The sequence below is a fragment of the Buteo buteo genome, chromosome 13 (assembly GCF_964188355.1).
Source record: "Buteo buteo chromosome 13, bButBut1.hap1.1, whole genome shotgun sequence".
Taxonomy (NCBI): Eukaryota; Metazoa; Chordata; class Aves; order Accipitriformes; family Accipitridae; genus Buteo; species Buteo buteo.
This window is the reverse complement of record NC_134183.1, coordinates 29,555,520-29,579,898: the sequence shown is the minus strand read 5'-3', so window position 1 is coordinate 29,579,898 and position 24,379 is coordinate 29,555,520. Positions and strand designations below refer to the sequence as shown.

Genomic DNA, 24,379 nt, shown 5'->3' with positions numbered 1-24,379 from the left:
GTTCTGTGATATCTGTATGAGCTGATTTTTAATGTGTCCAAAGACATTCCCTCCTCAGGAGTTTGTCATAGCATAGTATCTACCCTATGCCAAGGACACTGGAAAAATAAAAATTAATTCTAATTCTAAAAGATGTAGACTTTTGATCTTAATGATGATTTATCATTTAAGTAATGAAACTACAAGAATAAAACTGACTTAAAAAAATTTTCTGAAGATGATTTTTAACATTTCCTCATGTTGTTCAGCTGACACTCTTACAGTTCATCATCATTAGGTTACTGTTACCATGGTTTAATATGTCAGTCTAAAGTTGTGAGTAATTGTAGCTGTTCTCAGATCTTCATTTCTGCCAGATTTTAGGAGGATTTGAAAACTATTTTCGTTGGATATTTATTAACAGCAGTAATCAGATGTGTATTTATACCGGCACAATTGTGTGGAAGTGAAATGGTGCTCTGCAAATCTGTTGCTGTGAATGGCCTTTAAAGCTGATGAAAAAATATGGAGAATTTTAGAAAGATCCAGGTTGGAAATAGGGTGGTACAAGGTGAAGTCAAGTGTTCATGAACATTGTAGTAGCTCTGTAGCCTTTTTCTCTCAATTATTTTCACCTAAGGTAACTAATTTTGGAACTGGAGATCTAATTACATAAGTTCTTTATTGTTACTGATAAAGTATGTGCGACTTAACTCAGAATTAAGTAACTTTAAGATAGTTTTGCATGTTTTGAAATGGCAAAAGACATAGCCTTTATCTCAGACCTATTTCAAATTGCTACAAGGCATACTGTTTCTCAAGGTTTGCAAGAATTTTGCAACATTGTAGGATTTGTGTTTCCCTAGCTTTATTGGGGAGGAGAGAAGCTGTATTCTTGCTTTAAAACTTTCCTAAAAGCCTTTCAGCTTGAAATGGGATCTAGCAGAAGAAATACCAGCCTAGAGTTTTGGCAAACATGTATGCAATCTATAGCATGGCTGTATAATTGAAGATGTTAGGGAGCCTGTATTATAGTATTTACATGCATATGTCTCTGTGTATCTTAAGCTATTTAGAAGAAAATCCTTTTTCCTTAGTGAGAAGTAAATAAACATAATTAAGTTGAACTTAATGGAGTTAATAGATTTGGTCTATTCTATATGCAATTCTATGCTGATATCTTGAAAATTACAAAATACTATGGATTTGTGTTTGGAACTTAATATTTTTCTTTCAGTTAACTGATACCAGCTGCATCCAACAGCCCTTTACTATTGTACCAGTTAAGACGAAATGGAACAATGCAAATTTTCATATTCTCTTATTTGATCTTGAAAAACTTGAGGAACTTCTGCTGTCTTCTCAACTCAATGGATTAAAGTCATCGAATTCATTCCACAACTATGACACTCTAGAAAGAGCCAAAAGTACTATTGAGAAAAGGGCCCTGACATTAAAAAGAAATAAAACTGCTGGCTCCATATCTCCAGTGGATGGGCAAGTAGATACTGCTTGTTTGAACCAGGACTGTAGGGATAGTAACGCAGCTAGGCCTTTGGAAGAAAGTGGTGGCATGAAAAGACAGAAAAAAATGAAGAGTTCAAGAAAGATCAGAATGCAGCCACCAGGAAACATTGATGTGAACGTCACCACTGATACAGCTAAACTGCTTTTGTCATGTCTCTTACCATGGGGTGTAGATAAAGAAATAGACAATCATTGTGTTAGACACTTAGATATCCTGAGGCTTCAGTGTCCAGTTTCTTTTGGACTTGTGTCAAATGAAACCCACCTATCACTAATGTTCCCAGGATGGAAATGTACTGATTGTGGTGTGCGAGAAGAACATGCAGTAATCAACTTGTTTTCAAAAAGAGTGCTTGATTTATCAAACAAGTACCTTGCTGCAACTGAAGGACAAACTGCAAAGAAGGATGGACCTGAGAATAATGTTTATGGAACAAAGGGACTGGAAACAGTGTTCTTCTTTAGCAGAATAGCTTTAATCAACAGGATAATTAACATACCCTCAGCAGTTACATGTGAAATTGAAAGGTAAGAACCTTTTCATTATGAGTCTTTTCTTCCTTTATAGTGTTAAAAAGTGAAAAACATGAAACAAACACTTTTCTTAAATATGAATTTTGCCATAGAGTTTACATTCTTTCTCTAGAGCTTTTTTATAGGATGTTCTTTGAACAAAAGGAGATCGGGATGAAGTATCTTTATATTTTTCTATGTAGCAGATGAGAACTGATGCAAGAAATTTTTTCAACAGAACAAGAGCTTGAATTATCCAGCTTCACATCCTGTTTTTCCAGATACCACTCTTTTCCTCTCAGTTTAAACTAAGTAGAATAATGAGGTCTCTTCAGGCACATCGTGAGACATGCATTAAGCACATTTGTGCAGTTTTAACTTCCACTGTCTGTAAGGAATACACTTCTTTACCATGAAACCCTTGGCTTCACAGATAAATAAAACATGAGAGACAAGAACAGTCTGTCCTAGTTACACTATCTGAAGTACAATGGCCCCAGTAATAATGGCAGCTACTGGGAATGAATGCCTCATCAGCCCTTGTGTTGTGAGAACCATCCCAAATAACATTTATGTTACTCAAATTTATTGACTAAATGCTTTTTCAGCATTAAAGGAAAAATAGCATGCTCAACATTAGTATGCTCTATTTGGCTTGGTCAAATAATCAGGCAATGGATATTGTCCACAGACATTTGTTGTTCAGCAAACCTAGGTTGGTCTGCATTTAGCATTTTAAGGACAATTAACTTCAGTGTTGGTGATGCTATGGCCCAGGGGCAAGAAGGGGGACAAAAAATATTGATCCTGATGCTGCAAATGTCTGTGTGCCTTCCACAAAGCTCTAGGCATTCAGCATATCTCAAGAGATATGCACCATCCCACAGGACAAACACACATTTCTCAGTTGTTTTTACTGCTAATCACATTGCCTACTGGTCCATATTCAACACAAACTCTTATATGAAAGGTTGTTTCCAGCATTCCAGCTTGAACATGAATTCCTTTCCATGAAAGAAAGGACTTTATCCTTGCATTGTGTCTTAACAGTACTCTGTTGGAAAGATATTGTCTAATTGAAGTTAGTCATCATACCAGAATCAAACATTTTTCCTAGACATACATTCCAAAGCCAGGATGTGTATTTCCTATAAAATTTTAAGTATTAAAGAGGCAAGTAAAAATGCACTTTTTTGTTGTTAAAACTATACTATATGATTTAAAGTTTTCTCCAGGAAATGTAAAGCTGTAAAAGCTAGCATCTCTGGTAGAAACAGGTGCATTTTTATACAAAAGAGAGAAAAAAAAAATTGACATAGATTTTGGTTGAAAAAAAGTTACGAATTTTGTTCAAAGAGTCTGAAATGTTTTATTTGGGATTTTGACATGGTTTGGATTGCCTCTTTTTCCAGAGTTTAATAGTATACCTACTTATAGCTGTCTTGTAGCTAAGTTTTATTTTGGTGCTGTTTGTGATGCTCTAACATGGGCTGTTGCCTCCCAATGGCCTCATCTGGGTAACAGCATTTGAGTTGTATCTATTAGATTGTTTTCTTGGATAGCTTTGTTTGTTTGTTTTGTTTGTGAGTTTTGGTGTTTGGGGGTGGTTTTTTTTTGTTCTGGTGGTTTTGTTTTTTGGTTTTGTGGTTTTTTCCTCCCTGAGCTCTGTATTTTCCTCTTGAGTTCCTATGCAGCAACTAGCTACAAGTGCTGTGGGTCTGTACAGAGACAACGCACAATTCTCTTTCCTGGCTGCACTTGCACACTCTTGCCTACTTTTAAGGCTATACCTTTTTTATTCTTCATCTCATGCACATTCAGCAAATAAACAGACAAGTAGCCACAATTTTTCTCTGTCGAGGGGTAAAGTGTTCTTTCTTGGGGAACTTGATCAGAACTAGACTGTATTTGCTGCATTTTTATCAACACAGACCTCAGAGGTTTTAGTCACCTGGACATTTTCCTCTTTACTGCTGGTGACAGGAAATTTTTTTCTCATTATGGCTCTGTCCCATAATAGCACAGAGTTTATCTTTTACCCTACCTTCCAAGAACTCTTTCAGAGCTTTAGGCATGTCAGTCATAATTTGCTTTTTATTTTTTTCCTCAATAAATAAAGATAAGAGCAGTTGAGGTACGTAAAGGATTTTGTACTGTTTCCTAACCTCTGTAAAACTGCAAATGATGTCCCACTGCTGTCAAGAACCATCATTTTCACACAGAATCAAAGTGTGTGGGTAGAACCAACAAGATGATGTTACTGGGTCAGCATTAGTGGGAGAAGTGGATTACAGCCATGGGAAAGAATTTCATGCTTCAAACACTTTAAAGAAAAAATACTGATTCCATACATGATGTACATAGTTTTGTTATCTGAAATTGCTATCTGAATGTATTTATACTTTCTGTATTGCCTCAAAAGCAGTTATGTGTATGCAAAGTTATCTTCCTCTCTCCATCTAGCAAAAAGCCCCTTTCCTATGCAGTTTCCTTTCCCTCTTCCTCCCCTCTGCCCCCACTCAGTAATAAGTATAGCATGAATAGGACTTGGCCTATTTGCCATGATCTTAGGATTCAGCCTTCATTTCACCTTTTCCTCTTGCAAAAAATGGGGGTCTGAATGAACTATTGTAATCTGTGTTCATTCATTAAATCTTTTTGATATTCATCATTTATTCTGTATTCAGGGTTGGAATGAGTTTTCTTTGTTATGATGAGCTGTTAAAATAATGTACTTTTGCCTAATTGAAAGTTTGAAGGAAACCAAGCAAATGGTATTTTGTCCACTTTGCCTTCTAAAAGTACAGCATGTAGCCAAACCTCTTTGGGCAGTTGGTTTAGCTAAAACTACAGCATGCTCCAGGGAAAAAACTATGTATTGAATGCTAATTCACCACAGCATTTGCAGAAGGAGTTAGTAGGACAGCTTTCACAGCTTGTAAGGTTCCTGGTCTCCTAAGTATTACTGCAGTACAAATAACTCTTACTAATTCAGTTACTAATATGAGAGGGAAAATACATTCTGATGTCCTTTTGGTAGCTTATCTGTCAACAGAGCCATGAATGTTTCTCCATCCTGTGAAAGTTTACTTTCTATTAGCACGTTGGTACAAACTCCAAAGGTTTTAAACTTTTAAATTAAAAACAGGAGAAAGAATAGCTGAACAGATTATCCAGTGACTAGGACACTTGCTTAATGTGTATTCAGCTGATAGTCATAGTTCTGCCTACTTTGATGCTGGAGAAAGGATTTGCATATTTATTCCCTGCAATGCAGCACAGTGTCCAACTACTGGTTTAGTAATAATTTTGAGATTCCAGCTTTCTTCTGTTAATGCTGGCCCACTTTGCATGTAGCAATGAAATATTCATTGGGCTGTAAGGAGAATTATTTTAGTGTTGGTCACCTACGGCCTTGATCTGGGGAATGCAATAATAAAGTTTAAATCCCTGTTCTTTGGCATATCCAATGATTTTGCTGTTACAGGAAAGTGAAAGGAATTTCTATTTGGTTAAATAAAATACACACATATATATACTTTTATCTGGAGAGCCAGAACTGGGGAAATGCATTTGATCGATTCATAGACTATTGGGTATTCTTGGATGAGTCTAGTGTTCTCATATTGAGCAGAAATTCTGTCTTTGTCAGCATGTATATATATGTTTCTGCTTAAACCATGGCTTTGAGAGATTATCATTCCCCAATGAAAAACATTTGGTTGAAAAACTCTTTGCTAGTTGCTATCATAAGTTTTCAGCTCGTGTTTTAGATCAGCAAGTTTCAGGTTATAGTATTTCTGTTTCGGGTTATAGTATTTCTATGATCTCTTAGCTCTTTGCTTGCATAAATGAGATTTGTGGAATGTGAAAATAGTGACAGTGAATGACATGCTTTAAGCACACATTATCAGACCAGTACTAATCTGTTTTGTTTTAAAAACAAATAAATAAATACAAATCAGTGGTTTTTTTAGCATAATTTGAACATTTAACCAAAAAATGTTCATGATCCAAAAAAGAACAAAGTATGAAAAGCATGGCTTTAGAAAAACTTGGACCTGAGTCTATAAGCTGCTGTTCACAAATGTGTTTGTATATCTGTTGGTTTTCTGCGACTTGATATAGCCTGTGAAAATAAAAGAATCTGCAGTAAAATGTATTAGATTATAAAAGTGGGACAGAAACAGGAAGAAGCTAGTAAGAAAAGATCTTCAAAGAATGTTTCTCCTGCTTTTTGAGATTTGTGTCTGTAACTTGAAGCTCTCAAACTGAAAGCTTTCAGAGTTGTTTAGTATTGCAAGGTTTTTGAAATATTATGACTTACTGTTGATTGTAGTGAATTTGAAAGGTGAAATATATTATTTTTAAATGACACATAGTTTGTGCAGGGTTACTATAGCAAGGTATTTAAAAGAAATGCAAGTCTCCTAAATTGTATCCATCTACTGAAATCCCAAGTATTTATTTTAAAGTATTTAACACTGAAACTGCTAAAAAACTGCTAGTTTCCCTTGAATTTTTTTCCTATGTAATAGAAAAAACAGCCCAAGTCCTTTGTGAAAATGGTATTTTGATTCAATTCTTCACATATGACTTAATTTCTTTAATATAACATAAAAGTTCACTATAGTAAGTTTTGAGCCAAATGTAAAGTTCCTGTGTTTGGATGGTACTTTTCAGTGTTTGTGTACATGTGAATGTTTCAATACCAAGTTGCGGGCAAGTGACTTTTGCAGAGAAACTAATTTGTGGTTGATAGTAATTGATAAAAAAAACCTTACTTTAAGACACAAGATTTTTCTAAGTATTTTTAGGTGTTGTTTAATAGTTTCATATTCTTTTAGTCCACAGAAATCAGAATCTGTACACGACAAATGGCGAAATACAGAAGCAGTAACGCCTTCATTCCCCAGTTTTTATGGAGAGTTATCAAGTAGTAAGTATATGGAGGAGTGGCAATATTAGCTTTTAAGTGGAGGTTTTTTGCATGCTTTTTTGTTGCTGAAATACGTCATTTAATTTCAATAATGAAAAAAAAAATATTCTTTAGCTTTGAGGAGGTCCAGTGTGCAAATACAGAAACTGGATTATTCTGTTGTTCTGTGAATATCACAAAAGCATGTAAACAAAATGTTGACTGATAAGTAATACTGGAATTGAGGATATTTTTTCTGTGATGATGCAACATTCAACTGAGTTTCCAAAGACACTTTCTAGCAATCTGAAAAACAGACTGTCGTCTGCCCCCTCCCCGTCTCCCTCATCACCGTTATGTGCCCGCCCATTAATATATACAGCTCTTCAAGCAAACTGTTACCTTAGCAATACAAGAGTCATCTTGACTGTTCAATAATGCCCTTAGAATTTTGGCTTAGGGTAGGGTAAAGTAATCTCTTCATGTTAATGTCCCACAGGCAATTGTTCACCAATCTTGGCTTTGCAAGCCAGTCTAAGTTTATGTTTACAGTAACTAACCAAAGAATGTTTAAATAAAAACGTAAACAGAATATGGATATTTGTCAGTATACATTACCTAACAAATACAGTGTTCCTGTTATAGTCTGTCCTGTCTAGACTGATACCACAAATTATTTCAAGTCAAATCTTGACCATCTGCTGTGTAAATAAGCCTTAACGTCCCCATCTAAAAATCAGTTTTAGTGTACCTTTCCTTATCTGACTCTTGTATGTGCCATAACTGTAGAACTCGTGACGACAGCAAAAGTGCCTGTTGGAAGAAAGACATGGAACATAAAATCAAGTGGCAATAGAAAATAAGTAGATGAAAGTTATGGAAGTGGCGTAGAGATTACTAAAATGTTCATGGACAGAAATATGGTTTTACCGAGTGACTTAAAACTTCTAAGGTAATCTTACTCATATCCCATATCTCCTAGTTCACACAATTGTTTGGGTTTGCAAATTAAAATCTTATCTGAGATTTGCAGATCTCTTAGACGTTTTAGGAGTGACCATGTCTTTAGCATCAAGGACACACTGGATGGCAGAATAGGCAATGTTAAATCTTGATTCTGCTGCTGTTGCTGGACTTTCTGGATGCATTTACGTGTGTGCAAAGAGATGGGAACAAAACCAAAGTAAAATAGGAGTCTCTAACGCCTTTTTGCATACATGGACATGAAATTGAAGTACTGCAACAGAGGACAAGGCTAGATGATAGGTACCATATTGGCTGTACTATTCTTGATCAATGGGGACACCTGCTGAAAGACTGTTTTGTGTTTAGACCAGAGTAGCCTCAGGTTAGCTCTTGAGTCAGTAAGAACTATAAAAGCTATTAATTCAAATCAGCATTGCTTGAGTCTTTCCTCACAGCAAAGATTTTGGAGAGCTGCTTCTATCCCACAGGATTTCCCAACAGGGGGAACTCAACTGTAAACTCAGTATGTTCGTACTAAAGAAATTAGTTGTAAATCGGGGGAAGGTTTGAAATAACAACATTGAGTTTTGACACAGCAGTTTCCAAAATGGCAGAAAAAAAAAAAAAAAGAAAAATGCAAAATTCATCCTGATATGTGAAGAAATTACATAAAAATCAAGTTAAAATGTGAGGTCACCTTTGTATGATCAGTTCTGCTTCTCTCATTTTGTCATCCCTTTTTATGTTTTCGTATTAGCCTTCACATTTTGTATTATGGTACATGGCATGTCAGCTGTCAGAGATAAAGGATAAAATATTTGCTTTTACCCTGTCTTTCTGTAAAATGATATTAAATGCTCTAGTCTTACTTTTTCCTCTTTCCTTTTTTATTCTTCTTTTTTTGATTGTACCTCTGTGTGTGTATGTACATATGTTTACATTTTATATCAGATATTGACATAGTTCCATTTATACAGTCATTTACTGAATAGCATACTGCTCCCATTCAGACTACACTAGTGCACCCTATTTGCTTTGCAATATGCAGGTACTTACATGATTTTTTCAAACTTTAGTCTTTGCTGCAGGAATCCAACATTTAAGCCAATGACTATGCATTGTGTGATCAAGATACTTGTGAACATTGGTGCTACTGAAATACAATTGCTACTTACAATTCAGTTTCCTCAAGACATTATATGGTACTGGCAATCAGAGATTCTTGCGTGGATTCAAAGGACCGTACAACCAATTTACCCAACTTATGTCTGGCAACAAACGTTGTAGTAAAGTACTGAGATGTCACATTTTTCTGTTGAAGTCCAGATGAAGTTGTGGACTAAACCAGCACAGCTGCCAGTTCAAACTGTGCCTTACTTGAAAATAATCTGAAAAATCAGGATGGGTAGTAATAAAACTCACATGCAAATCCAAAAATGTAACATCTTCCTTAACTGCAAGCATAACTGGTGAGCCACTGGCTATCTGACATCTTGACCACACACCAGTATTGTTGCCCTGTAGCAGAAAAGTAAATCTGGCAGAACTGTTAACAGTGCAAAATGTTATTGAATGTATTTTTGCATAGACTGTACTGCTGTTTTAAAGGTAAAGAAACACATATTCAAGTAGTTTTAGAATTTACATAGTAAAACTCATACTTAAGTACTCCAGATCAGAAAGTATTCCCAATATCTTTAGAAAATCATGATGAAAATGTACTCTGTGGGATATCAGACCTTTGTTTAAAAATAAAAAAAAAAGACTAATCTGATTTAGGATGAGAATAAAAGTTCAAACAATATATTGTTTGAACACTTGTGCTTATTGCATCAGATGAAATCATATTCTAAGAAATTATGCTTTTTCAGATCTTTGTCAGGTATGTTGCTGAAGTAAAAAATTAAAAATGTTAAATGCCTTTCTGTTTGTGTACGTCTATGTATATTGTCAGTTCATAAATTATGCATGTGTTTTTCAGGTAAAAGTGGATACCATTTCCCAGACTTTGGGAGTGTTTCATTGCTGAAACTCATTTGTTGTTGGGGTGACCAATCTATAAAGGTAGGAAATAGGCCTGTGTCAGTTGTTGCAATGTAATCCTTAAGTAATGTGGGCTTGTCATTTAGTATTTGGAATCTGTAATGTGACATAATAGTTATGGATTTCTGGTGAAATTATTACATAAATTGTGCCATTCAGATCTATGGAAAGCAGATTATTATTTCAGTATGAAGTATGCTACTCATTAAACTATTTCACCTTAAAGTACATGTTAAGATGTGGGAAAGTAACTGTCCTACTAGTCTTTAATCTAGGTGATCTTGTTCACTGTATGTGTTTAAAAAAGGAGTTACCTGTTCTCTAACAACCAGAAGTAATTTACATTACAAATGCCATTTTATGCTCCAGGAAAATAAAGGCCGAAATAAGGGCAGTGTCATATACCAACGTATTATTATAGAAGAAACAGAAAATGCCTTCTTAAAGGGATAAATAATTAATCCCAAATCCTTACTTATTAAAACACTCTTCAAGAATGACTTAGAAAAGTTAGTTATGTGTTCCCAGGTCAGATGAAGTTCATGCCTATTGTTAGTGAAGAATCTGATGTTTTGAGAGATAAATTGCTGTTTCTTGACACAGGTAACTGTGAAATAGTCTGAACAGTGAAATCTAGAGACAATTTTTCATTTTGGAAATACACGTTTAAATAAAGTTGTGAGGTTGGTTGAGTGAATTAATATTCAGGAGTATGAAACTCAAGACAGTGTGCTATGACCACAAGGGATTTTACTCCACAAAAGGGAAATACTTGTTACAAGTTTACTTTATGATGTTACTTTTAAAATTGAATGCAACTCTGTGCTGCATTTCAAGTGCAAAGAATATTTTCCAGAGCTGAGGTGTGCAGGGGTACTACAGTGATAGTCCCCTGTTCTATTAGACAGACAGCAATGGTTTCTGCGAATATTCACATTCAATTGAATTCAGCATTTTGTCTTGAGCTTATCAGTTGTTTATTATATCCCCGCTCTCTGCACATCCTCCATATTATTTCAGCATTCTTCTTCCCTCACAAACTCCCCTTTTCTCTTACAATAAGATTTTTTTCCTTTTTTGAATCCTTTTAATAAAAAAATCAAATATAGGACCTCAGTTTCAATAGCTGCGATTTTCATGTGAAATTCATATAATCTCTTGCTGACCTGGTCAGCTGCTGAAACTCTTTACAGAGCAGAGTTGTATAGCCATGAAACTTACATTTGTAGCATAGCTGATTACGTGAGATCTCTGTATTTATATTTTCCAGTGAATTTAGTGACTGATCAGTTCATGCAATGATAATGGTCTTATCTACTACAGATTAGTGTGCACGAAGATAAGGTGTGTAATAAGCTGCCTCATGCTTTTTTTTTAATCTGGAAAGACTTTAATACACTGAAATTGTCAAGTACTGCAAATACCATGCTATAAATGCTTCTCAAATTTTAACATTATTCAGACACAGCTTTGTAGTTGCAATAAGCTTTATTGACCTGCTTTGTAGTGCAGATTTTGGGTTGTTTGCAGCCAAACTGCCGTAAACATTTCAACATTCAAAATAATTTGTGATGTTGGCAATAGGTTTGGGTATTCAGCAATGAGTGATTTATACAAAATTATAGTTTTTGTTGATAGTACGCTGTCTTTGTTAAACCTTTCTTTATATGAACACAGATTTATGGCCAATTTATTAATCCTGAGCAACCTGATTAAGCACTCTTGTACATTTACCCAAAACATCACTAGTTACTGTGTTTTTAAAAACTTTTTTTTATTGTTATCTTCAGTGGAGGAGACTGACTCTCAGACATGACCTGAAGGACTTACCATTTATTGATTCCTCATCTCCTTGCAGTACTGTAACAGATTCTGTGCAAACAAGGAAACTGAAAAAACCTGCTGCAGATGATTGATCAGGGGTCTACTGACTTCTTGAAGTTGAAGGGCTGAGGGAGGTGTTTTTCTGTCTTAAATTTAAAAAATGCATATATTTTAAAAATATTTTTCTAGGATTATTTTTCCCCAGATGATTTTAAAGGAAAGGTCATCTTCATGCATTTTGCTGTTCTTTCAGATAAAATATAGCTTGTTGTTGCCACACTCCCATCCTGCCCAGAAATTAAGTGTGCTCATCTTTTCAGATAGATAGATATATATATAAAAAAGCTTGCCCTGAAATATTTAATATGAGGAAACGGTGGTTGCATTTCTGCCCTTAGTTGTCCTTAGTGTATACTTAAAATAACCTGTTTCTCAGTTATATCTGTGATAGGTATTTGGTTATATTTTAATTTTTTTAAATACTACTACTATATTATTGCAGCTTTATGGAACCTTTTTGGCTGAAAGGGTGAACATTAAAATAAAACTTTAAAAAAAAAGTTATCAGAATAGTCAAACTACGGTGCAATCAAAACATTTTGCCTGTTGTTGATGCTAGCAGATATAAGGATGTTTTCTTCCACCAGAAGGATTTCTTTGATGTCCTGGTTTCAGCTGGGTTAGAGTTAACTGTCTTCCTAGTAGCTGGTACAGTGCTATGTTTTGAGTTCAGTATGTGAAGAATGTTGATAACACACTGATGTTTTCAGTTGTTGCTAAGTAGTGTTTAGACTAAAGTCAAGGATTTTTCATCTTCTCATGCCCAGCCAGCGAGAAAGCTGGAAGGGCACAAGAAGTTGGCACAGGACACAGCCAGGGCACCTGACCCAAACTGGCCAACAGGGTATTCCATACCATGGGACGTCCCATCTAGTATAGGAACTGGGAAGTGAGGGCGGGGAATTGCCGCTCGGGGACTAGCTGGGTGTCGGTTGGCGGGTGGTGAGCAATTGCCCTGCACATCATTTGTACATTCCAATCCTTTTATTATTGCTGTTGTCATTTTATTAGTGTTATCATTATCATTATTAGTTTCTTCTTTTCTGTTCTATTAAACCGTTCTTATCTCAACCCATGAGTTTTACTTCTTTTCCTGATTTTTCTCCCACATCCCACTGGGGGGGGGGGGTAGTGAGTGAGCAGCTGCGTGGTGCTTAGTTGCTGGCTGGGGTTAAACCACAACATTTGATAATTATTTCCTTGCTCTTCCGAGCTCCTTCGTCTTCAGATGATAGATGTTGAAACGCCTTCTCCCTATATCTTTATTCAGGCATTTCAAGAGCAAGAATACAATAGGAAATAATTTGCTTCCTTTTTTCCTGCTCTAAGATCTTTTTAAATCTTATTGAGTGAAGTTACTTCTTGTTGGGTTGACTTTCCTGAAGACTGAAGTTCTTTGTCTCTTCACACAATGATTATAGACCAAGTAAGCGTCCTTCTACAAAATGTCTTACTCCCTGAGCTGGACAACCATTTGTAAAACAGAGTAAATGACTCTGTCTCTATAGCTGCCTTCTGGTTTTCAGTGCTAATCTCAGCAAAGAAATTCAATACTAAATATGGCAGTGAGTTTTGCATGAAAATTTAATAGGTCAGTAGTTCCACTAACAAAATGTTAAGTGTACAGTCTTCACATCTATGGTCAAGGATTGTAGTTACATGACAACCCATGAGCAGTCTGTCATACCATCAGTTAAGGGTGACCATCAGTCTATGAGGTTCAGCAGTTTGTTATGTACAGCAGTATCAGGGCTCTGTGGTGTGACGTACCTGTATAGAAGTGAGAGAGCTTTATCAGATTCATTACCAATGCCTTTGCAATCAGTAGGAGTTACACATCTGTTCCTCCTAGTCCTGAGTTACCTAGACATGAGTCATCTCTAACCTTGAAATGGTCCTGTTGTATAGTCCCAAGTAATAAGACCTTGTTAAAATTTGGATGTATTAATTCAGAAGCATTATCAGAAATACAGTTATACAGCTTCAGCGAACAACATTTAGGTCCTGATTTGGAAGTCCTCTACTGCCATCCTGATGTTGCAGTATTCCTTTTGTGTGCAAGAAAATTTGTATCCTCTATTATCAGCAAGCTGCTTAGCATAGTCTCCCCTTAGGAAAACCGTTGATGCTATATCTAGAACTCTGACATAATAATCTGCATGAGGAAGGTACTTGCTTTAGCGTCCCTCTTTCACTAGTGGAAAAAGACACTGTGGAGGGACTGCTGAGATTTTAGGAGGAATGAATTATCTCATGATTTTCTCATCTCTTTCTATTGATTTCTGCAGTGCACCCACTTCTTTTTTTCACTTCAGTTACTTAATTTCCATTAATATCTAAAAGTGGGGTGAATCTGAGATATATTAGAAAGGATTTTACTTTCAAAGAATAAACCACTTCATGTTAAGGCCATTGCAGAGAGTAGTACTGATAAGCTAGTACCTTCTATACTGATGCCCAAGTTTACAGTAATTTGTCTAACAAGCTCTGAATGCATTTGGTTTTACAGCATTTGACTCTACCTGAAGCCAACTGACTTCAGTATAAGTGTCTAGACAACTCTCCTGACAGTTACTATGCAGAATTACAGCAAAGCAGAGTGCATAATGTGTCTCATGGGATGAGGAGAAAATATAAAGGCAGGCTCGTGGGTCGAGATGAGGACTGGGAGGTATCACTCACCCCTTATGGTCACAGGCAAAAGTCAGGCTCAACTTGGGGAAGAAACAAAATCAATTTAATTTACTACAAATCAAATAAACCCCAAGGATATTCGGAAGTAAAACCAAACCTTAGGACACCTTCCTGGCTCAATACCACTCCCGGTTCTCTCCACCTCCTCCCCCAGCGGCGCAGGAGGACGGGGAACGGGGGTTGGGGTCAGCTCCCCACACGTTGTCTCTGCCGCTCCTTCCTCCTCAGGGGGAGGACTCCTCACTCATCCCCTGCTCCGCTGTGGGGTCCCTCCCACGGGAGACAGTCCTCCACGAACTTCTCCAATGTGACTCCTTTCTGTGGGCTGCAGTTCCTCACAAACTTCCCTGGCGTGGGTCCTTTCCGCGGGCCGATCTTCAGCCACACACCACTCCAGCGAGGCTTTCCCATGGAGTCACGGCCATCTTGGGGGGCCTCCGCTCCCCCGCTCCCCTCCATGGTCTGGGGGGGACAGCCTGCCCTCTCACCACGGGCTGCAGGGGCACCAACCTCCTCAGGGGCATCCCCTCCTCCCCCTCCTCCTTCACTGACCTCGCTATCTGCAGAGGGTTCGTCTCACATCCCAATCCCCCTGCTCACTACCGATTCCCCTCCTGAAATCTGTTTTCCCAGAGGTGCTACCACCATCACTGATGGGCTCGGCCTTGGCCAGCAGTGGGCCTGACTCGGAGCTGGGGAAGCTTCTAGCAGCTTCTCACAGGAGCTGCCCCTGCGGCCCCTCCCCTGCTACCAAAAAAAACCAACTGTGCCACACAAACCCGTAACACTCCCCGATGTGACGCTATTACGGAGGCATCTGGGAGGCAATTTCTGCAAGGCTCAGCCCTGTAGAGGTTATGGCCTGAGCAACAACCAGGAGTGATGTCTATTGACTTCTCTCCTTAGACCCACTCATTATAAAGGGAATAGTCATCCTTGGAAGTAATTGATAAAGTGTAGAAAGGAAAGCCAGTATAACTAAAGGAAAACCAGTATAACTTAATATATATGTAATGGTACAGCTTGCCTCAACTTTTGGTCACTTGTCTTTTTGACTTGTACTCTAGTGTTGGTGCTGCAGAGCCAAACAATTACATTTCACTCCTTGATATCTAGTTTTATAGTTGGACATATGCTATTTATACATTCTCAGGCACAGAAGAAGCATAATTTCTGTCATATTTCACAATCCCAACTAAAAAGCAGCTAGTATTTGCAACAGTGGATACAATTATGAGGAAAAAACCTAAATACGTATTAGTAGCCAACAAGATAGCCAGTGTATATGTAATCCACAAGAATGCTAAAGTTAAAGTGGAAACTATCAGATAAAATGAAAGGTAGTCACGCAGATTTGGTTTTTGTTAGAAACAGGCAAAGCTTCTGGAGATTTTTAGACTTGGTGATAATGATAGATGAGGTATATGACTTCTTAGGGAAGATGCAGTGCGAGGACAAAACTGAACATGTGAAACCACCCTGAGCACTGTGGAAATGCAGATTTGACAAAGTGATAGATAAGTAACATGCGGAAATGTACAGGTGCCTCTACAATATCACGTTGTGCCATTTGCTACAGATTTTTACTTTGTTTTAAGATGTTAGAGGAACTTACGTGTTATAAATGCTGCCTGACTGGCATATACAACAATGGTACAGGTAATGAATACCTGATCCAGATTAGTGACAAGTTCTTAGCAGATCAGGACACCATGAAAAATACATAATGTGTGTAATTCTTCTGTGTAATTGTAAGAATTTTTTTTTGTCAAAAATTTCCCCAGGACAATGACTACATGTCTGTGTTTCATTTTCTTTCTTAATTATTAGAGATATATTGTAAGAGTCTACTGTAAAGTCAGGATCTGTAATCCCAAAAACTCAGGGTTGTATGGATGTGAGGAACTGGAAACTGCCTTTGTTTTCCCTTGTAAAATAAAGTGCTATTATAACAAGATGAAGGTTTGTGCTATGTTAAAGCACGTAGGACTGGGTTCACTTGCTGTGAACTTTCACGCTGTGGACCTGACTATAACATGCTTGTCTACAATAAAGGACTTTGTCACAAAGGACACCTACAGCCTTTGTTCTGCTTAATGATTTGATTTTACAATGGCAGCTAGAAATGCAATTGAGGACAGCCCACGAATTCACTGTAGTTGATTAGTGAGATGAAACTGTCTCTCTTCCAGGCAGTTTGAGGGAGCCTGCACATCAGCTTCAATTCATATTGAAGTTAAAAAATTTAAATAGATTTTTTTTATAATATAAATATCATATAAACATAATTTTTAATAATATAAACATAGCTAACTTAAAATTTTCATATTAAAATTAAATTCAGATTTAAATTAGAGTACACTGTCCTGGAAACTTTAGATTCTCTCTGTCTTTCAGGAAATTTCTTGTACTAGAGAATGAATACTTTCCTGAGAGGCAAAAATTGTATTTCTTTTCTGAAGGAAATATCAAATGAAGAAAAGGTACGCATGCTGCCGTTCTGCACCATGCTGAACTTTAGACTGAGTAAGAATTGCAAAAGTTTGGGTCCATTGTGTAAGGTCTTCATGTGCTTTATAAACGCCTTAGGTCTTTAAACTTTCTCACTTCTCTTGGGGCTTCTCTGCTAAAGTAAAGAGAAGGAAAGTAATAACTCTATCACAGTCTCCACACTGCATTGTCTTAACACCCATATGTGGTGCATCAGCTATTGCAAGTACCATTTATAGGCTGTTCGTAATTCCAGATGTTCCTTTTGGATAACAGTATTTTGAGGAATGGTATTTCTCTTTGTGTTAGACAAAAAATACAGTATTATCATGTTTGAGCTAGAGGAAGAAGATCACTACTAATAACAAAACAAGCTTTTCAGAGAGTGACTAGCTACCAAAATTTCTAAAAAAGTCAAAATACAAGGTCCTTATCCAGTCTATGAAGCATTTTTTCACACATCGTAGAAAAAAAATGAAGATAATTCTTATTAGCTGTTATCGCCATGTGCTTTGCTAATGTATATTGTCATGACTCCTTGAAATCAAGGAGGCAGTAGATGACCAATTCTAGTTTTGAGATTAAAGAAAATGAATATTTAATTAGTAGGAAGCAGTCACGATTGACAACTTGCACCATTTTATTGCTATCCAGTTAACATTTATTTCTCAATATGTATGTAGAGACACGTAATTATCATTGTCTGAAAGATATTGATAAGTGTTGACTTTCTAATGACTTTCACTGGAACAGTCTTAAAATTTTGTAGTAGTTATTTAAAATTGTCAAATGCTTAGATAAATAATTGAAGTACTGATATTATCCAATAATAATTTGCATTTATCACAGATTATTGAGGCAATGCAAGCAGTGCTGCTGGCAGAAGTTCAAATGACTATGAATACCTTGAGAAAGACAGCAATCTGCAGAGAGCCATTGGCCATAGTAGAGAATGGAAATGGTAAGTTGCGAACACTGCCAAAGACTGAGAAGAGGGATTTGCAAATTTGCAATACATTAAAAATATTTCTTTGTCATGTAGGTGGAAAATTTATTGGTATATTCTTTTAGAAGAACTTTCTCTAGTACTCAGAACAAGTTAGGATTATGAGTTCATAATACATTATTTCTGTGTAAGACAAGCCAAGTGGCCTATTTCTGACCTTATCAGGCTGTGAGTTTTCTCATGTGATTGTCAAGGAGTTAAAGGACTTCCATGATCTCTCGTTATCTCTGAATATTAAAGAAGAAAAGGTAAAGTTTCGTTGATTGTATGATAGCTCTGGTATTTTAAATATATTTGCAAATAAAGGAAGTAGTGTGTTTGAAATAGAATCAATAAATTATATTGAAAAGAAGTTTTACAAATTTATCTTTTCAATGACATCAGAACTTATACAGTGTTAAAAATTAATTGCTTAAATTTTATGACTTCATAATGTATTACAGAATATATTATTTTTCTTTTAGAAATAATCTCCCTGTAAGGAGATACCAAATGCATTTTACAATTAGATCATTTCATTTTACAAGAAGCTTACTCTTGCGACTTTACAATGGTGCTAATGTTTATGGTAAAAAAGGTTGAACCCGAATTTATGTTATGAAGTTATACAGTTTAGCCCATTAGCTGAGTCTTAAAATTAAGTGACCTAAATTTTAGATCCAATCTTATTAGTGAGCCTTCTCTTGGGAAACTAATTTATAATCTCATTGAGTGTGTGTGTCTGTCATGAAAATTTGTTACCAATCTACTTGTTCCAGGATACTAAAAATGATCAGTGATACTTGCTTCAGACCACAAAACAAAACGGTGTCTTTATGATTTGGACTGCTGGAATATAGTGAAACTCAAAACACTTTGAATAATTGTCATATATGAGTTTATATTTTGCTTACAATGAAGATTGCTTTGAATAATTTTATTTTTATGTGGTTTGGAACAAGATGCATTGTAACTAAAACATCCCCAGCTGTGAAGTTCATAGATGGATTTGATTTCAAATTTCCTGAATTTTCAGGGTATATTTCAATGTGGTGTTTTAACATGTGTTACAACAAAAACGGGACTAACTGGAAGTTGCAAATCCAGATATCTGCAAACTCCAGATGTGTTTAGGTCTTTGGGCTTGTTTCAAAACCTTCTATGCTAGATGAAAAAACATTTCTGTTATGTAGAGAGTGCTGGAATGATTATTAGAGTCTAGTAGTCAACTGTTGTTTATTTGAAGGTTATTCAACACACAACTAGAAAATTGCTTTGCTAGAATGAGCACGGTATTCATATGCATTTATACTGGATAGGACTTTTTTTTCATATTTCATGATCTGAACTACATAAATATATCCTGTAAAGCAGAGTGGATTTTTTGACATATCATTGTTCAGCAATTTAATGTATTCTGAAATAGACAGAAAACATACAGGAAGACTGGGAAAGAGAGGTTACACTATGAGTATTTAATTTCATGTTAGCTCCCTTTGTTCTCATTTCCATTCATGTTTTAGCATGTTGCATTTTTTTATCACAATATGTGAATAGCACAAATGTTCTTGTCTTGGTTTGTATGGTTTTCTAATTGGCACTGCAAAACTTGATGGGTTTATTCAGAATTGAACAGATTTTTTTGTGATTTCTAATATGTTAAAGAATAAAACTGTTTGTGGCATGTAATGATATGCAGAAATTATTAAAAACCCATCCAGGAGTAAGTCTACAACCAGTGTAATTACTAAGACAAGTAATTATGTCTGGTTTTAGTCATTCATCTGATAGGTATGTTGTCTTATCTTAAATAATCTGTATTTATGGGTTGTACAGTAGTTGTCATCTTGTGCAACATCAAGGTAAAGGATAAATATTGTTTCAGGTTTTTAAGCCATAATTCAAGATTGGGATCATGCACTCTGACCCAAAGTAAAAGTATCTGAATCTTGGCTGCCATCATTATTGTATTGTATTGCATTTTTGTTTAATTGGAATTAATAGATACGATCTGGAGATGTTTAACCTTGTTTAACTCAACAAATTTTCACTGAAGTCAATAGAAGTTTTCTCTAAAAAGACAAACAGAACTTTTCAGGATTTGACCTTCAGTTTTTATTATCTTTAAAGTTTATAGTACATGATATAGTTGTTTTTTCAGAAAGCTCCTTAATCCTTAGGAAGCTCCTGCATCCTAACTTCATGGTTAAGGGTGATAGCATTTAGACGACAGCTTTACTTGCTGAATAATTTAAAATGCCACATTTTTCTCTGTGGTTCCAAACAGACAGAATTGTTTGATTGAATAAAAATAAACAAAAAAACCCATAATATATTTTTCTAGAAACAAAGATAAGGAATTAAAAAAGCTATTCATGTAAAACATGCCAGAGAAAGGGTTAATTGTGTTCTGTCCTAGTACATTCTCACATTGTTGCTAAAAGGAAACATAAATGCAAACAGTTGCAATTTCTTTATGTTAATGTCAGATATAATAATTTTGGACCTGTTCCAAACATGTTGATAGCTATCTTACTATTGATTTCTGCAAGCTTTGCTTCAGGTTTTCAAAGAAGCTGAGGTTTTCCCTAATTTTTTTACATGCATCGTAATTCTGAAAAAGTACATTGCACTTTATCATTTCTTGCCTTTTTCCTAAATGCTGATAATCTCAGGTTAATGGTACCATTTAACAGGTTGTCAGTGTGGTATTGTTTTCCCCTGCCATGTGAGTCAGAGGCAATGATTTTAAAATCTTAAAAATCTATCCACTCTTGCATAAACTAAGGAACTAAGTTTGCTGGTATTCTTCATGCATTTATTATTTGTAGTATTTGATCTTATGACATATATATCTAGTCCATACCCAGCCATGTGCAGAACTTCTTTGATTGGAGGAAAAATGGTGGTAATACCACTGTTCTTATTCCATAGCCCAGTGATTGGATACAAAGAAACTGGGTAGTCCCTCTTGTAGTTGATTCGAATCGATATCTTCCTCAACAGTAATTTCATTGCTTATTCTCAAGGCATTCTGCAGTGAGTCATCTACAGAAGTTGTTTCAACTTTTCATGGAAATCTCAAAATATTTGCAAGGGTAAGAGTTAGAAATGAGATTCCCTCACCTCCTGGTGTGTGTTGTGTGTAGGACTGTGATCTCCTTTTAGCTACTGCACTGAAGTAGTTTCCAATGTACCATCCTTGGATGCCTGTTTCTTCTAATGCATAGGGAGCCAAAACTATCTTATTTGAAACAGTATTATAGCATACAAGTTCTTCTGGAATTGTGTGCCTCATTTTTTCGTAAAATGTGAAGAACTGGATTTATTTACCCTTTAAGAAAATTGTGAGGATAAAGGTGTTTAAGATGTTCAAGATGTTCATGGTCAGGTACTAAATTAAGGAACTGATGTATACGATATTCCAGGAATGCCAAAAACTGGAAAAGTGAAAGGAAAGTATAAAGTACAGGCTTTATTCCCAAATACAGAATATTATTTTAACTGCCTCTTATATTTGTGGAAAATTCAGATGTGAAAAATCACACTACTAAGACTAGCTTGCAATAAATTCTGGTTTGCACTTAAAAATTCCTAGTTTAAGAAACTGCTAATGATTCAAGCTTTTAAGTATATTTGAAAGCTATTAGCTATAACCTCATCTTTTGTATGTGGTTTTGGAGCTCTTTAAACTATTCAATTAAATAAATTGGTTCTTGCAGGAAAAAAGCTTCTGCTGATAAATACCAGAGTGAAATTAATGGTGGCAATTGAGTTCCATAGGTTAGTGTAAAGAATTGTCAAAGACTTATCTAGAATATAACAATATGTTTTGTTAAAATAAAGAATCCATCCAGTAATGGTAAATCAATGAAAGGCAGGATATAACAGCTTCTGTTCACTAGAAAAGCGTAGTGACCTGCAGCAGAGGGTTTCAAACACTTCTATTGACTGGGTTTCAGAAATCTGTCCAGTTGCAGACAACTTCATGTCAACTCTTAGGAAGTCATTCTGTGACTGTGTCTTTCTGTATAGCAAATGAATCTTCTTGCCTGCCTGCAAAGTCTTAAGGTTTTTTCAAGGAAGTGCAGATAAGGAGAAGGGTTGTTCCGTCTCTGATATTTTCTTTCATATTGTCATCTCGTTACAACTTACTGCCTTTTCATATTATTCCAAATATACATTCTGACTCTATTTAAACAAACAAAAACGACCTAAAAGTCAATGCTGACTCTGAGCGTTATTCTATTTGGACCATTGATATCACAAAGATTACACAGGATTTAAGTGAAAACTTGTCCTTAGTTGCCTGATTGCTGGGGAAATGACTTTTAGGGGTGTAAAATGCATTGATACTCTTATTTACTGTAACCACATAAATGTAATTTGTATTGTTTGTGTTCTGGTGAGATACTACATGCACGGAAAACTTCATCAACATCTAAGGAATTAATTTCTGCCTTAACATTTTACATTCAGATAAATGTACATCTGTCCTCATATCTTTACATTTCCCTTACTGTGTTAGTTTCAAGTTTGGTTTGGGGCTTGTGATGTATATAATGTATTAAATCTTTGAAACTGTTCACATTGCTGTGGCTGGGTTCCATACCCAACATGAATCAAGTAATCAAGCAAAATCTGGAAAAAGGTATCCAGACAAAAATGTGCTGGAGTCCTATACGTGCACATAACCAGAAAATGAAAGCCATCGGTGCAGCGCTTGGGAAATATCTCTTCTCTTGTGAATTGACTACTTGTACAATCAGGAATTATGTCAGGCATGGGGTGGGGGGAACTCATGGGAGCATTTCTGATACACAAAAGAAGAAAAGGCTGAAGAGAATGGGATACAAAGGAACTGGAGGTGTAAAGAAAAAAGTCTAGGAAAATGGAGAAGGAAAAACTTATAATAAAAGCATGGCAATGTGAACATGTACAAAAGTTTACCAGTTTTCCAATGGTTGGTTGATTAAAAAAAATCAAGGGTAGAATTTGATCCTTAGGAAATGAAGAAATTTTGACAGTGTGCATGATTTTGGATTGAAAGAAAGTGAGAAAAAAGATCATTAAATGCACAAGCAGTTAAGAATCCATGTATCCCAGCAGCATGGGTTTTGAAGAGCACAAGAGAAAATGCTCCATTTTTAGCACATTCTAATCACATGAAAATAAAGGCAATTCAGTTGTCTGGAAGAAAATCAAAGACAGTAAGAAGCATCTTTCATTATGACAGGTATCTTAAAGGAAAGCAAGTGAAGGGTTTGTGTTAGTTTTTATAATCTATTTGTTAAACTCACAGATTTTACTGATTTTTTTAATTTTTTTTTTTTTTTTAATATGCAGATATTTGAAGGAATCTAAGGTGATTTACCTTATTGTCCTGGTTTCAGCTGGGATAGAGTTAACTGTCTTCCTAGTAGCTGGTACAGTGCTATGTTTTGAGTTCAGTATGAGAAGAATGTTGATAACACTGATGTTTTCAGTTGTTGCTGAGTAGTGTTTAGACTACAGTCAAGGATTTTTCATCTTCTCATGCCCAGCCAGCGAGAAAGCTGGAGGGGCACAAGAAGTTGGCACAGGACACAGCCAGGGCACCTGACCTGAACTGGCCAACAGGGTATTCCATACCATGGGACGTCCCATCTAGTATAGGAACTGGGAAGTGGGGGCGGGGAATCGCCACCCAGGGACTAGCTGGCTGTCAGTGGGCAGGTGTGAACAGTTGCCCTGCGCATCAGTTGTACATTCCAATCCTTTTATTACTACTGTTGTCATTTTATTAGTGTTATCATTATCATTATTAGTTTCTTCTTTTCTGTTCTATTAAACCGTTCTTATCTCAACCCACAAGTTTTATTTCTTTTCCCGATTTTCTCCCCCATCCCACTGGGTGGGTGGGGGAGTGAGTGAGCGGCTGTGTGGTGCTTAGTTGCTGGCTGGAGTTAAACCACAACACCTATGCAGGCTGGTTTGGGTTTGGGTTTTTTTTTTAATTGCTTTGAGGAACCAATAGTACTTCCTGCTGCTTTCTCAGACTAGTTCAATTTTTCAAGGGTATTGAGATTAAGTATCTTCAGTTTAGCATATGAAGATCCTAGAGTATGTCTCCAGAGCTTATGTTTCCACTGGCCAAAAAGCATAACAGGATTAATAGATTGCACTTATTAGCGATGAGATTACATTTGCATGAACCCACCCTAAATTCTTGTCAAGAACAACGTTTCTACAGTATATCAAAGTTCTGTTTACAAAATGTAGTAAGAGCTGATCTGATTAGGTCACAGTAGAGTCCTGTTCATATATGTTTAAATCTGAATCATGCCACCATTGTCATGACGTAAGCATAGGTTTTGGTAAAAATGAGTGAGAATGTTGAT

At 36.1% G+C, this 24,379-nt stretch overlaps 1 protein-coding gene across 1 annotated transcript in view; it reads left to right on the top strand.

Annotated features, from left to right (window-relative positions):
- The window catches only part of WDR72 (WD repeat domain 72), a 128,522-nt gene that overhangs the window by 65,109 nt on the left and 39,034 nt on the right, over positions 1–24,379 (top strand). Inside the window, exons 15-18 of the mRNA XM_075044021.1 lie at positions 1,217–2,034; positions 6,867–6,958; positions 9,885–9,967; positions 17,864–17,975. Coding sequence (XP_074900122.1) covers positions 1,217–2,034; positions 6,867–6,958; positions 9,885–9,967; positions 17,864–17,975 — 1,105 coding nt within the window. The remainder of the gene's footprint in view (positions 1–1,216; positions 2,035–6,866; positions 6,959–9,884; positions 9,968–17,863; positions 17,976–24,379) is intronic.